This window comes from Verticillium alfalfae, genomic scaffold (genome assembly GCF_000150825.1).
Source record: "Verticillium alfalfae VaMs.102 supercont1.4 genomic scaffold, whole genome shotgun sequence".
Taxonomy (NCBI): Eukaryota; Fungi; Ascomycota; class Sordariomycetes; order Glomerellales; family Plectosphaerellaceae; genus Verticillium; species Verticillium alfalfae.
Window position 1 is genome coordinate 80,027 of NW_003315035.1, and position 14,340 is coordinate 94,366.

General features: G+C 51.3%; 3 protein-coding genes across 3 annotated transcripts; 1 reads left to right on the forward strand and 2 right to left on the reverse strand.

The window, feature by feature from the left end:
- Positions 1–1,184: 1,184 nt before the first annotated feature.
- Positions 1,185–5,549, reverse strand: VDBG_03430 (vacuolar protein sorting 41; the record flags this gene model as incomplete). Its single annotated transcript, XM_003005431.1, has 6 exons — positions 1,185–2,157; positions 2,215–3,976; positions 4,028–4,401; positions 4,456–4,992; positions 5,060–5,092; positions 5,148–5,549. The coding sequence occupies 6 exons, from the start codon at positions 5,547–5,549 to the stop codon at positions 1,306–1,308; spliced, it is 3,960 nt and encodes a 1,319-aa protein (XP_003005477.1).
- Positions 5,550–5,928: 379 nt separating this feature from the next.
- On the forward strand, positions 5,929–12,121 carry VDBG_03431 (PC_rep repeat-containing protein; the record flags this gene model as incomplete). The annotated part of the gene is made up of 4 exons (XM_003005432.1): positions 5,929–8,956; positions 9,002–11,041; positions 11,507–11,725; positions 11,790–12,121. 4 exons carry the CDS (start codon positions 6,055–6,057, stop codon positions 12,119–12,121), a joined length of 5,493 nt encoding a protein of 1,830 aa, XP_003005478.1.
- A 129-nt stretch (positions 12,122–12,250) lies between these two features.
- VDBG_03432 (eukaryotic translation initiation factor 3 subunit E) lies at positions 12,251–14,103 on the reverse strand (the record flags this gene model as incomplete). The annotated part of the gene is made up of 2 exons (XM_003005433.1): positions 12,251–13,648; positions 13,705–14,103. 2 exons carry the CDS (start codon positions 14,101–14,103, stop codon positions 12,731–12,733), a joined length of 1,317 nt encoding a protein of 438 aa, XP_003005479.1.
- Positions 14,104–14,340: the final 237 nt, after the last annotated feature.

Below are 14,340 nucleotides of genomic sequence, written 5' to 3' on the forward strand. Positions count from 1 at the left end.
GAATTCGTTACCTCTATTTCTAGTCTTCTAAGCTAACCTATCTTATATTATCTAAAGGAGATTCGTTAAGTAACAAAATTAGGTAGGTTATATTAACGTAGCTTAGCGATAAGGTAATAAGGAGTAGCTAATTAGGGGAACGGATATTAGGTAAACTCGTACTTGTTACGACCTGGCAGCTTCCGAAGGGGAAACACTGTCAGAGGGTTAGGGTTACTGTTAGCAGAAGCTTAGGTTATGACTCTGAGACGATGTGGTGTCGTAAGGCGTTGCGCACTCGTTACAATGAATAGAAGGTAAGACTTAGATTAATCACTATCGTGAGAAAGAATGTATCTACAAGTACAGAATGTCCGTCCTTACATACCCGTCTATCCTGCCCTTTATTATTAGGTGGTGAGCTCCTATTGGATAGCTCACTTATTAGTCGTTAGTGATACATGATATTAGGATCATAGTATATTAGCTGGTGAGCTAGCTCCTGGCTCACTATTATGTTGCGGGTGAGCCCCGACTCACTACTGTCCCTGGGTGAGCCATCACGTGCCCGGCCTGGTGGGTCCGTTTCTTATCCTATCGTGTTCCCTGACCGCGGGGTCGGCGACTCGCGGCCAACCTGCTTCCTTGGTTGTTATAGTAGGCTATGCATCTAGTTAAGAATATTGAAGTCCTTCCTATTACGGAGACGATGTTACCGTGCTCGTATATTATCTTAGGTCCGGCAGACCTAAGTTGGTTTCTTTAGATGTCTTTTCCCAGGATGTTATCCATACTCTGTGTTTCGACAAGCTCGTTAGCCTCGAGTCTGAGTACCGTCAGCTCAGCTATTCGTCACGTTAGAGGTCTGTTAGTACTTGCAACTCGGTTTGTATCCGAATCCAGATATCCTCTTATCTTGCAGTCTTGAGCTGGCCTTTCCTGTCAACGGGCTCTCGGAGGACAATTGCTGTCTGACTATCAGCCGGATTAAGGGAAAAGGTGCTATACCTGTGATAGGTGGAAGGCGCGACCTCGATCCTTTGGAGCTGTCTGCGTCTGCCGAGGGGGGTTCTGAGCGCACAATTGGCCCCACACTGCTGAGGCCGTGTTTCGGTCTACTTACTAATAAATCGATAGCGGTAGTATTACTTGGGTAGAAAGCTCTCCAATCTTCCAAATAAACGGGTCAAGACACGAATAAGAGCTAAGGAATGGGGTTCAGCTTTCACTGACTACATGTTTCCACGCGATTCGATTACGCTGGCTATGAACAGCAGTGGAGCAGGTACAGAGTCCGAGTCCTTGCAGAGATCTCTAACGATTACTCTAATTAGGTCTCTTACATACTGGGCATCCTTCACGGATCTTATTTTTCATCAGCCGCGCATGCGTCACCTTAGGTCCAACACGCCAGCCATGGCCAGGTCGATCAGCCACATCAGCACCCAAGTCCACTTCCTGCTTCTTTCCGGGGTATAGAGCCTCTAACAAATGCGACAAATGAAAAACATGGCTACACGCGAACCCAATCAAGGTCTCCATCTCAAAGTCCGTGAAAGCCTCTTGACATTGAGCACAGTGGCCTGGCTTGGGAGGTCCTTGGAAGTTGGCATGTACTGGCGACTGAACGTCCTTTCCCGTTGTGTGATCGTCCTCAAGCGTTTGCTCAACCTCCTCGGCCTTGACAGGTGGTGCTGCTACCTCTTGCACAGACAAATCAACGTGATATTGTCCCTGCGCTTCAACCTCGAATTTGATGCCCTTACGTTGGCCGATGCGTAATTCATTCTGCGCTGCGGCAACCTCACTGCGGAGGACACGCGCGACGCCTAAGCTGATGCTGAATTGAATCTCATGCTCCTTCGTGATATGAGCAAGACCCTCGCGTAATCCTTCGATTTCGAGGCCTTCAGGTATTCGTTGAACTAGCGTAATCGGATTGATGGATGTGCCAACTTGTTCGAGAAGTCCGCGAATGAACTTTGGCTTGTCCATACTGTAATCAAGCAAATCACTCCACAGATCGGGATCGTCCTGTTCCTTGGCGAATTCAATTGCTTTCTTGACGTTCTTGAGCCGGTCGATAATGAGAAACAGCGCTCGTTTCATTTGACCTGTTTTGGAATATAAATAGACCAACTCGTCGTCATATCGATACCGCTCACATTCTTGTGTCGCCTATTTTAATTAGTCCTTAAGCGTCGTCATTGTCTGATAAGAGGTGAACAAACTCACTTTCTCGAATGCGTACGAAGTGGATGAGCGGAGGAAGTCCATGAGTATCGATCGGTCATACTTAGCAAAAAGTTGAACAGCTTTATCGGCAAAGTCGTCCACCAGATACTTGCTCTCTTGCTGCAGTCTTTCACGATTCTCGCCGGTATGTTCCTCGATGCCTTCACCCTTATACAGGCCCCGCAGGTAGAAGTAAAGGAAAAGAGTGAGATCTCTTTCCTCAAGTTGTGTCACTACGGTTGCTGGCCGGACAAGTCCGTGCTGTGCTTCGTCGACAAGTAATGTGATGGCCTCAGACGTAGCTTCCTCGAGATCAAACTCACTCATCTTGTCAAGCTCGTGAGAGGGTACCCTTAAGCCGATAAAACTTGGGATATCGTCGACCACGGCATCTGCTAAGTGGTTCTCTCGAATCATCCGGAAGGCTGAGTCCGCGTCCTGTAGCTTGATGTGGCACTTGAGCGATTCCCTGTATCGGCCGTTCAGCTCATGCAATTTTGCCAGCGACTCCATGACGATGCGCCAATCACGACCCCTCTCGCCAGCTTCGACACTATCCTCCCTCACATCGCGATACTTGAGCTGATTCTCCAAAGCCGTTGTGACCGTATTGATGTCGAAAAGTTCACTGGGCCATCTGTCCAGCAAATCTCTGAATCGCACCTTGTCCGCCTGAATGTAGTGGTTCAAGACGACCTCATATATCGCACTAGAAAGTGGAGGGTGCATCGACTTCGCTGGAATGTGGTGTGCAATATCGTCAAACTTGTTAGCGCTTGCGAAATTCCAAACCCACTTCTCCCATCTATCAGATGATCCCAGAACTTTGGCGCAGACTTGTCCCGCTGCCACCCAGTCGCCGGCTTCAACGAGATCTCGGATCCAGAGCTCGCCAATGCGTCGCTTCTCTTTTTGAGCCGTCGAGTTGGCTTGTCTTGCTGCGGTAACCGACTCGACCACAGACGACGCGTCGTCGAACACTGCTTCTGCGGCCGTGTTGATCTTATCCGGTGTTGGTGGTCTAACCTCGCCAAGCTTGGGAGGCGACGGTGCCATAATGTCAGGATTGTCATCCAATAGCTCCCAGGCCTTTTGGTACTGATGATGCTCCAGAAGCCAGTTCAAGTGATCCCCAAGGTCCCTCTTCGTAGCAAGAATACAATCATAGGGGCTATGGATAAAGATTTTGGACCCTGGTTTGAGGAGATTTGAATGTACGGACGGCACTGCCGCGCGTGAAAGTCCCGGTTTCATACTGTCAGCGTTGCTCGAGCCTCCGTCATTGCTGTTTTTAGACTTGATGCTAACTCCCGAACTGAACAGTGATTTGGGATTGATAGCAGCATTCCACACATCGTTGCCAAAACCGGCCAAGGATTCCAGAGCGCCCTTTGAAGAGGCCACAGCCGAAGCAGCATTGCGAGCAGGGAGCACGCCGAGGTGATAGTCTCCTGACGAAAGCCTCTCGTACCGGCTGACTATGAGGCCATCGTCTTTGTCAACTTCGGATTGTGAAGCCAAATCGATCAGACGCAGCTCAGGTGGCGGATTGTTTTGTCGTCTTCGGATGCCACCTGATGGCTCACTACTCACTGTACCTGTCGAAGCGGCGGATGAGTGGTATTTGTGGTGTTGGCTCCTTGGTCTGCGTTCTTCCTCGTCGTCGCCATCGTCTTCGCCTTCCGGGTGGCCATAAGCGAGCACCAAGAGGAGATTTTGGCTGTATAGCGATATGCCGGAGATGGTACAGTCCATACGGAGACTAGGAGAACTGTTAGCACGCCCTCCGAGTACCATGAAAAACAGAACTTACTGTTTAGCGATTTCTGCACGCCCAATAGACTTCTCGCCGGCATTTAGGCCCGTACCAATGCCACCAGGGTGTACATGGATTATCCAGATGGTGCCACCCCAGCCAACGATGAGCCGTTCGATCTTCTTGGTGATCAGAATTTTTCGTTGCTGAGAGTTCTCGCCAACTATTGACGGAGCCGCATCCTCACGACCCGGTTCGTCATCCACTTCGACAGCCTGTTCGTCAATCCACTCGACCCTTCCTTTCCATACACCAGCCATGGCCTCCCACTCGTCTGTTTGCGGTCGATCAACATGCCCAATGCGTTTCCATGCGTCGTCAGAATCCGTGGTTTGTAGTTGCGAATTGCTCCGCATGATTTTGACTCCAGTCTCGTTGAGCCATACGACATATTTACCAGACAAGGACCATTTGATGTTACTCACTGTGCCTTCCCCTGAGTGCAGAACGGTGTCACGGCCAGTGTTTGTCCCAAGTCCCATACTACCTAGCCAGCCCGATGCCGCAGCCGCTGCAGTGCCAATAGTTGTCGAGGTACTGCGGCCAGTGGGACCGCCAACAGTGAGTATAAGCTGCCCTGCAGTGCCCCCTGAGAGGTATGTTCGGTCATTTCTGAAGTCCGGAGAGATGGCGACCGTCTGTACAGGCCTCGCAAAGTTGCGCAACTGCACATCCCTCAAATCAACCAGACTTTGTACGCAAACATTACCATCCATGGATGACGTCGCGATATGGATATTATTGGAAGGGGTGTTCGGGATTGAGTGCGGCTCTCTTGATCGACGCGAAGTAGATGCTGGAGAAGCCTCTGAATGTCGTGACTCCGGCCTTGGCACACCCGTCATGTTCTGGGAGGTGGCTTTCAAGATTTTCTCGGTTTTGTCTGTTGGCAGTGGCGGGGGATAAGGAGATATCGAGATCCCGGTAACAGACGCCGAGTGTGCGTGGTAAACGCGAAGGGTCTGAACATTGGTAATTGTATAATGTGCTGCGCATGGTTAGAGCAAAATTGGAACCACGCATTCTTACACTTACTATGTTGCCGTTATGTGTTCCAATGATCTTGAGCAAATAATATTAGCAGTAATACAAAGCGCTGTTTGTATAGTACACTTACCATCTTGTCGCCAGCCACTAGAAAAGCGCTTGTAGCATCGCCGTTGCGATAAACAGGACCAAGATGTTGTGTCAAGCGAGCGTATTTGAGTCTTGGTTCTTCATCCTCCTCATCTTCGTCTTCCTCCTCGTCCTCGTCTTCGTCTTCATCTTCGTCTTCCTCGTCCTCATCTTCGTCGTTCTCGCTGTCTCTGTCACCCTCTTCGTCGCCATGAGCATCTTCTTTGGTGGTAAATCTCGATGTTGAGGCCTCAATATCGGTGCCAATAGCGTCGACGATGTCGCCGGCCCGCCCTTTTCCCTTATACACATGTTTGTCCAGATCAGTGTCCGGTTCGGCTAGTGGATTGGCGTCCATCTGAGGAGTATCGTCGTCCCGCCAAACGGGCGATACGTTCGTCATTTTGTCGATGATACGGAATGCAACAGTGTTGTCATGTTGATTTGGTGTTCAGGCTGGTTGTAAACGGCTCCTGATCCTGCTCAAATCTCATGACTCTGGACTGGCGACTCTGGTTGAAATACCTAGGTATGCAGGCAGCGTGTTTTGACGTCACGTTCATCTTGATTGAGTGGCCCAAGCTTCCTGTTGACTCGTACTGCTGCACCAACTCAACTTAGGTCAGCAGTGAGTAGACTGGGGCGTCGTCTAGCTTCCGGGCCAATTAGAGACACCCCCACCACCCCGCAAGCTCCCTTCCACCTGAAGTACCTAAATAAGTATGTCTCTGTGAAGGTGGGAAGGAAGCAGCAGTCGCGCGTTCAACGCGTTCCATGAGAACGAGCATCACCGATCCACCACAACAACGTCTAAGCACGAATATCGAGTTGAAACGTCCTTTTCGATTCCCAAGTCTCCCGAAATATCTGACGCACATATCCGACGCTGCTTATGGAGCCCATCCACCATGGCGTCGGTAAAGTCTCTTGGACTGCACCAACCGACCGCACTACATCGTACAATTGAGGAACTCGGTCTTCCGCAGAGCACCAACCTCTCTGCATTGCATTGGGAAATAAACACCGACAAGCGCGATACGCCCGCTGTGGAAGACGAACTTCTCGTAACCGAGACGTGTGTCGTATGGAGCCGAGGTGGAATATTTCGAAAGTCATTCAAATTTGACCTCGAGAACGAACCCATCACGCAGGCACTGCTGGCATACTTCCCCGCATATGATGAGCTACGGAAGCCCAAGAACAAGAAGAGGTCTTCAGTATCACCGGAAATCTCCAAGAAGCCGTCCAAGGCTTTGATCGTATTTCTCAAAACCCAAGCCCATCTTCATTTTGTCTCAGGGGCCAGCCATGTTATCCATATGCCTTTTGAGGTTGAGGCCGCCTGCGCTGCGCCGCAGGGCGTCATCATACAAAGGAAGCATTACACTGAGAACAACATACCGGTATCACTCAAGTTCCCCAAGGTTCCTCCAAACTCGTTCGTTTCCTCCCAGATCACAGCCCCATCTCTACAGGGTTCACAGCAAACCACTTTTTCGATAGAAGGCTTGGGAAACCCGAGAAGCCTACCTCTTAATCTGGGTTCGACACTGGAAGATATGTGGGAGGTCCCCCTAGGGAATTCACAGTCTAAGTGGCCGAGGCTGGTGACTCTGGTTGACCCACTACAAGATATCGGTCTCGTCGTTACAGATCCTCAATCAGCGCAACGGGCAGCAACAAGAAGAGGAACTTCCAAGTCGCCATATCTTCTAGACCCCGCCGAAGAGATTCTTTACATCGAGGAAATACAGCTTCCAAGCTTACTACAGCCGCCGAAAAATGACCCACTTATCCTTGCCGTTACAGTCAATAGAGAAGCAAATACGTACACCTTATGGAGGTTATCGTACAACAAGAACGGCGATGATCCTGTTCAGAGGAGCAAGAAGAGCGATATCGCAGCAAATAGACGCCGCAGCTCGATGCAGCCACAGTTTGCCAGTGGGGCTTCTACACCGATTCAGGTTAACTTCAGGGAAAGCTTTGGCGCGCCCTTGCCAGGGAAGCGGCAGAGGAAAAGCGAAAGACTTGAGAGGCTTGAGAGGACTGAAAAATCAGACAAGCCACTTGATCTTGTTAGCTCTCTAAATGCGGATAAAGACGGAGGCGCCACTCGAAGACAGTCACGCAGAGTCAGCTCCATGTTAGCTCGTGCTGATCTTTCCGCGTCACAAGAACGATCCGCCTTTTCAGAACAGCAGCTGATGCCAAATCTCGGCAGCTCGATCAGGGACTCTTTTGGCACCCAAGGAGGCCGCCACTCTCTCAACTACAACCAGACCATCCACCCTAGCTTAGGTAGCTTACTCGAAGCTCCCATCGACAATGTTCTTGACGAGTTGCGAGCAGGAGGTGATTTTGAAGGCTTTCACAGCATGGGTCTAGATGATCACGACTGTGACGGATTGGCACAAGAAGTGGTGTTCACAAAGGTACACACCATTGATATTGACAGCTCCAACGTTCGTTACTCCGTATCGAGTCAGCCTGCGCGGTACCAGAGCGGTGTCTTTATTCTTTCGAGTCCCAAGCTCTCCGTTGATGATAATCAGAGGAGCGAGCTCATACTTGGCATCCAAGATGCAGTGGATAAGAAGTTGCAACTTCTTACAATCGACATACACAAGGGTGGGCAATTCCTCGTTCCACCCCGATCAGTTCCACCCCGATCATCCCAACTTCCTGAAGTTCACTCGAACGCCCTTCGAATTACCTGTGGCCAGCTACGACGAGCACATCCCGTTGTTGATGCTTGTAAAGTTGTGGATGGCGATCTTTCGGCGATACTCATACTATCCGAAGGCAATGATGGACGGCGCGAGCTCAGTATTCAGGCGCCATGGCTGGAGAAAACACCCATTACTCTTCCTCGATTGCTGCTCGAGAACGAGCGCAGCCTACAATACATCGGCCGTGTCATCGATCGAGACGTACGACAGCGAAGGTCTGAAGCACTGGATACGGCGAATGGCATCATCCGTGCCCTTCGATACTCTCGCATGGGTGGCATTGTAGATGTTGTGGACGCTGAGAGGCGTCATCACCAAATCCAGATCCAGCTGCAACCCCGCAACCCTTTGGCTCGTAAGGTTCTTGATGCATGCCGCAGCGTTCTGCCCTCGTCTCAATCCAAGAAAATATTACCAGGCTGGTGGCAAGCCATGATGTGGCTACAGGCAGAAGATATGCAGGTGGCGGATACCGAATGGTCGGCCCTCGTTATTCATATTATGTCTATCTTCCTTGTCTTAGGAGGCTCTGAGGCAGTCGTCCCGGCTCCACAGAGGCCGGTCAAGGGTCGCAGACGACCCCCTTCAGGCTCATTTGGTTCCATGAACAACATCGAGGACTGGCGCTCTTTGCAGCTGCATGAGACACCCAATGCCCTTGGCTGCCCAATATGGCAGCAGAACCGAGGCTGGGACTGGACTGCGGACCATGACGATGATCTAGACACCAAGGGCGACTTTGTTGATTGCAAATTTCTGCCAACGCACATTCAGTATACCAAAGCATACCTCGCATCAAGCATCGAAGGGGATTTACCAAGAACTGCATATGCGTTATCATCAGCAATCCTTCAGAATACAGAGGATTCGCACAGTGCAGTCTGGGCCTTTTTCATTGGATTACACCTTCTACTCGAAGAACAAAAGCTGGACACTTCCACTCCAGAATATGCAACTCCTGGTATTGCGGAGCTTCGCGTCTTGATGGCGCAGATTGCACGCTGGCTGAGGTGGCACGAATTTGCCTCCTATTACGAGATGGGTCTTCAAGAGGAACTAGAAAATCGATATGACAACGGTACGTCTTTGTAATTGCCATGCTTGACTATTGCTAACTTATCAGTTCTCACTATCGAGATACCACCGCCGCAGTCTATGGGCAAGTCCTATGATGTTATCGAATGGATTAGCACCAACCTCACTGGCGGTGACAGGACAGATTTCCTGACACTAGCTTTTGCACGTCAAAAAGGGGTGCCAGACTCTAGTCGGCAATCTCCGACGGATACACGGTGGGGCTTGATGACACCGAGAACCCATATGTTCAAGAGGTTTTTCTCCAAGCTTCGCGCGAGAAACGATGCGGTTGGGCTTGTTGAGGCCATGTATAGCTCGGGAATTGATGTCCGCATGTTGGAAACGCTACCGGAGGCCATTTTGACGCCCCTACGTGACGCTATGGCCAACTGCCAGGCACGACCTCCGTCCTCATGGTCGAAGGACATGCTGAAGCTGGTGGGTCGCAGCGATATCACACTAATGTACGAACCTAGCATGAAGCTCCGACAACGGCCGTTCAACATTATTGTTCGTTCTTTCCAGCCCTCAAGCCTTGCTGGTTTTGCTAACCCTCCGCAGGCCCCCATTCACATCGCCTCCTGGGATTTCCGGACCATTTGCCAAACTCTTAATGAGTTCAACTCTGCCGGCTATGATGATGGCGAGGGTACTGAGAGACAAGCAGTCATCAGGGCTTTGTTCAAGGAGGACAGACGCCTCAACGAGGCGCAGGACCTCCTGTCCACGCACAGACCACGTATCGTTCACCTAGACCCTGAGCCTGGTTGGACCGAAAGTCAGTATCTCGAGAAGCAGAAAGAGCTGGTCTCGAGGGTTGCTACAGGCACATTGGCAATTCCAGCTGGTCGTGCCCTTCTTTACTATGGTCTACGACATCCCTTGTTGACACAAAAATTCCATATCGGAGGCTTCAACCTCAATTGTATCGTGCGTCCAACGAATGTCACTGTGGGCGTAGACAGATCGCAGTTCACAGAGGAAAAGGTCTGCTGGGGCTTCTTTCACCAAGGGGTGGCCGCCGGCTTAGCTATATCCTCACAGGCTAAAGGCATCGATACATCATGGATTTTATTCAACAAACCAGGTCAGGATCTCAACAATCGCCATGCAGGGTTTTTATTAGCTCTTGGTCTGAATGGTCACCTCAAAGACGTTGCGAAATGGGTCGCTTTCAAGTATTTGACACCAAAGCATACCATGACCTCGATTGGGCTGCTTCTCGGACTTGCTGCATCGTACCTAGGTACTATGGACTCTCTCATCACACGTCTCCTGTCGGTACATGTCACGCGTATGCTTCCACGTGGAGCAGCTGAGCTGAACATCTCGCCCTTAACCCAGACGACTGGCATCATGGGCATCGGTCTCCTCTATTGCGGTAGTCAACATCGGCGGATGAGCGAGATCATGATGTCCGAGATCGAGCATGTTGGTGAGGACGAAAGCCCTGAGCCACTGAGGAGTGAGTGTTACCGCCTCGCTGCTGGGTTTTCGCTTGGATTCATCAACCTCGGCAAAGGCAAAGACCTCAAGGGGCTCCATGATATGAGACTTACCGAAAAGCTCATCGGCATTGCAACGGCGAACAAGAAGGTTGAGATGGTGCAAATTTTGGATCGTGCTGCTGCAGGCGCAGTCATGGCTCTCGCTCTTATCTTCATGAAGTCGGAGGACCACATCGTGGCGCGTAAGATCGATGTGCCGGAATCGGTCCTGCAATTCGACTACATTCGTCCAGATATCCTTCTCTTGCGTACTGTTGCAAAGAATTTGATTCTTTGGAGTCAGATCGAGCCTTCATTCGAGTGGATCGCGCAAAGTTTGCCCACGCCATTCCGCTTCCGCCATGGACTGACTGGCACTATAATCTTGAAGAGCACTGATCTTCCTTTTTTCAGCATCCTCGCAGGTCTATGCTTCTCTCTAGCATTGCGGTTCGCCGGAAGTGGCTCGCTGAAAGCTCGCGATATCCTCATTCACTACCTCGATCAGTTCATGCGTGTCTCACGTATTGTTTCTACGAAACGAGTTCCACAATTTGATCGGCCAATTTACGATGAGGAGCTTGCACGCTCAAACGCACGTATGTGCCAAGATATCCTCGCCCTATCGGCATCCATCGTCATGGCTGGTACAGGTGACTTAGTTGTGCTGCGACGCTTACGATCTTTACATGGTCGTAATGACTCCAGCACCCCTTATGGCTCGCATCTGGCAGCACACCTTGCTATTGGAGCACTGTTTCTTGGTTGTGGGACAACAACGTTCGGTACCAGCGATCTTGCCGTCGGTTGTCTATTGGTAGCTTTCTATCCAGTGCTTCCAATATCGGTGATGGACAACCGCGCGCATTTGCAAGCTTTCCGTCACTTCTGGGTCCTCGCAACCGACCCGAGATGTCTAGTGGCCAAAGATGTCGCAACAGGGCAGCCTATCAGCGTCCCTGTCCATATACGCATGAGATATCCCGCGGCTCACTCGTCATCATTAAATCCGGACCACAACGTTCTAATTCGTACCACCCCCTGTCTATTACCACCACTGTCAGATATCGCTTCTCTTCGCACTCATGCTGGCCCTGACTTTTGGGATGTGGAACTGGACTTGAAAAGCGATGCCACGCTTCTGACAACAATGGCCAAGAATCCAAGCTTATTCCTCAAGAGACGTCCCCCTCTCGAGGCTCCTTTCTCTGCTACGCTCCGTGCGCTGGGGCGCAGCTCTCTGGCGGACGCCCACGCACGGCGGGGGCCAACACGACCCTTTGGTGTGGATATTTCGCGGCGAAGCATTGCAAGGTCTCTCTCATGCTGAGCAGGAACTTGTGCTAGGTGGTAATGCTGCTATGGATGGGAGCTTGACCGTTACTTCTGCTGTTGATACACGCCTCGTTCTGGAACAAAGTGCCAAAAGCTTTTCACGGGAGAGATTGCAAGGCCTCAAGCTCTTATTCAGATGGGCGGATGTTCGAGATCGAGTGGAAACCCGGAAGGTCGCTCCTGCTGTAGCCAATGGGTTGCAGAAGCCAGGGCAGCGGCAGGAGGAATTTGAAGGCAAGGAGGAGGCTAAGGAGGAAGGTGAAGGCTGGTGGATACGGAACAGCGTTATTGAGGCTCTCAAGGGACAGGTTTTTCTTGCTGTGAGGGTAAACGTAGAGGTCTAACACTCACCGCCGGAGTTTGGGCAGAATGAAATCCCCAATTTCGCCACTCCTTCACAATGGCGCGCGAGGAATACTTATGATAAGCTAGGAGCAAGATTCTACTTGCTTCACATCACTTGAAACTCATGATCAAACGCACCTTGCACGACGCGTTGTCATGGTATTAAATCATTCCATTTCTACAACTCAAAACAAAAGCCGGCGGGGCAAGTGAGAGATAAGACGTACCTGGCCATGCGCGCGTACGCGCAACGACCTAGCCAATGGGCAGGGAACTGATCATCTATGCTCAGCATGCCCTTACCTTACCCATGTAGGTGACTGATCCTGACCGTCATCCGCCCGCCGTCCCTTTCGTACCCGAACGCCATGCCATGTGATGTAAGCAAGTCATTTTAGGCTTGCCTCCCTTCTCCGCTGCCTCCACTTTTAATTCGTCATTCGCCCTGTTGTCGGACGCCGCTTTAGAGCATCCGGATGAAAGTATGCTCGCGCACGCTGGCTGAGGGCTCCACGACATGGTAGTCTCGACAATGGTAGTCTCGTGACAGCGGCGCGCGCCCCGTGGCACACATTGTAATGATGTGATGCTAGTGGAGAAATCATCGTTCACGACTTGGACACAGCGGCGTTGAGTACCTGCGTCCGGAAGAACCCACCCTTCGTCTTTTCGATAACCTGTTGGTAAACGTTGTTAGGCGGGTGGTTCATGACGACAGTACCCTCGCGCGAGTCGATCTTGGCATCCAGGCGGGTTTCGCGGATGAGATTGACGATCCACTTCTCGCCATCATCGGGGTTGAGGCCAAGCTTGGCAGAGAGGTCGCGGATGTTCATCCGGCTAAAGATCTTGCAATAGCTCTCGCAGATGAGGTGGCGCGCAGCGTCGACAAAGGCATCCGCTGTCGCGCCGAGGAAGAAGTCACCTCGGCAGACCTCCTCCGCACGAGCGAGGGCTTCGCGAGCGGCGTTGAAATCGTGGGCAATGTAGAGAGCCGAGATAAATTCGGTGATAGGGTCGCTGTACTCGTAGGCTTCCTGCCGGACATAGCGGACGACATCCTTCATCTGCTTCTGGTGCTGGCTCGAGTTGCGGCTACGGGAGCGACCGGTGATAACGGCGGCAATCAGGTATCGCAGAATCCAGGGACACGACGTTTGAATTGTGTTGATGAAAGGGGCAGTGAAGAAGAGGTCGAGAATGGGCTCGCGCGCGGCTTCAGAGTTAAAGAGGGGGAAGAGAGCCCAGTGAACTAGCATGGTGCGGTGATCAAGCTGAGCGCGGGGGTTGCTGAAGAGTTTTGTGTCGATGCTCTCTTTGACTTTCATCAACTCTTCAACAGCCGAGTCCCAGTTCGTCGTTAGAATCTCGGATGCCAGTTTTCCCCATGTCGCCTGTGCCACCTTGTCGTTATCGGTGGAGAGAACTCGGAACTGATAGAGCAGGTCTGCGGCAGCGCCATAGTTGCCGCAACGGAATTGAAATTGACCAAAGTCGTACAAAGAATCGACCATCTCAATAGTAACCTAAATAAGGAGTATAAGTATTTGTTAATTTTCGTCAGATTGCTTCACAGACGCACCTCGTGGTCCTTTTTCAAGAACTCCAAGTTGGCCACCTTGTCGCTGCGCAGCTGTCCCACGACATCCTCGCGTGTCAGGAGTTCCGAGATGCGGGCCGTCTCTTGCTCGTACTTCTCCAGCTGGGCAATGACATCGTTGCGCTTCTTGGCGTACTCGGCAGGCGCCTCGTTCACATTGTGCACTTCTTTGTAGAGTTCGGCGACGTAGTCAGCCATGTTGGTGTCCTGCAGCAGCTTGAGCTTGCCGTTCAAGATCTGCCTAGCCTTCTCCTCGTTTCCGTTGTCCTCAGCTCTACCTGCCTCGAATTCGACGAGTGGAAACAGCAAATGTCTGCTGAGCTGCGAGGCAAGCTTGGGAAGGATGTTCTCGCCATCGAGGGCTGCATAAATATCCTCCATGTTGGGCCGATATACGTGGGTTCGGGAACGGCGGTAAGTCTTTCGTCCTTTGAGAAGAATCTTATCGATCGGAAGGAGGGGAACAGCGTCGGTGACGGTCGTCGCTTGGAGTAGACAGAGGGCGATCTTACTGGCGTCGTCGTCGTAGGAGGGGCAGAGACTGAGTTTTGGGCCTTTTTTTGCCAAACGCAATATTGGTGGGGGTTTGACTGCGTGCCGGTGTTTCTCCGGGCTCTG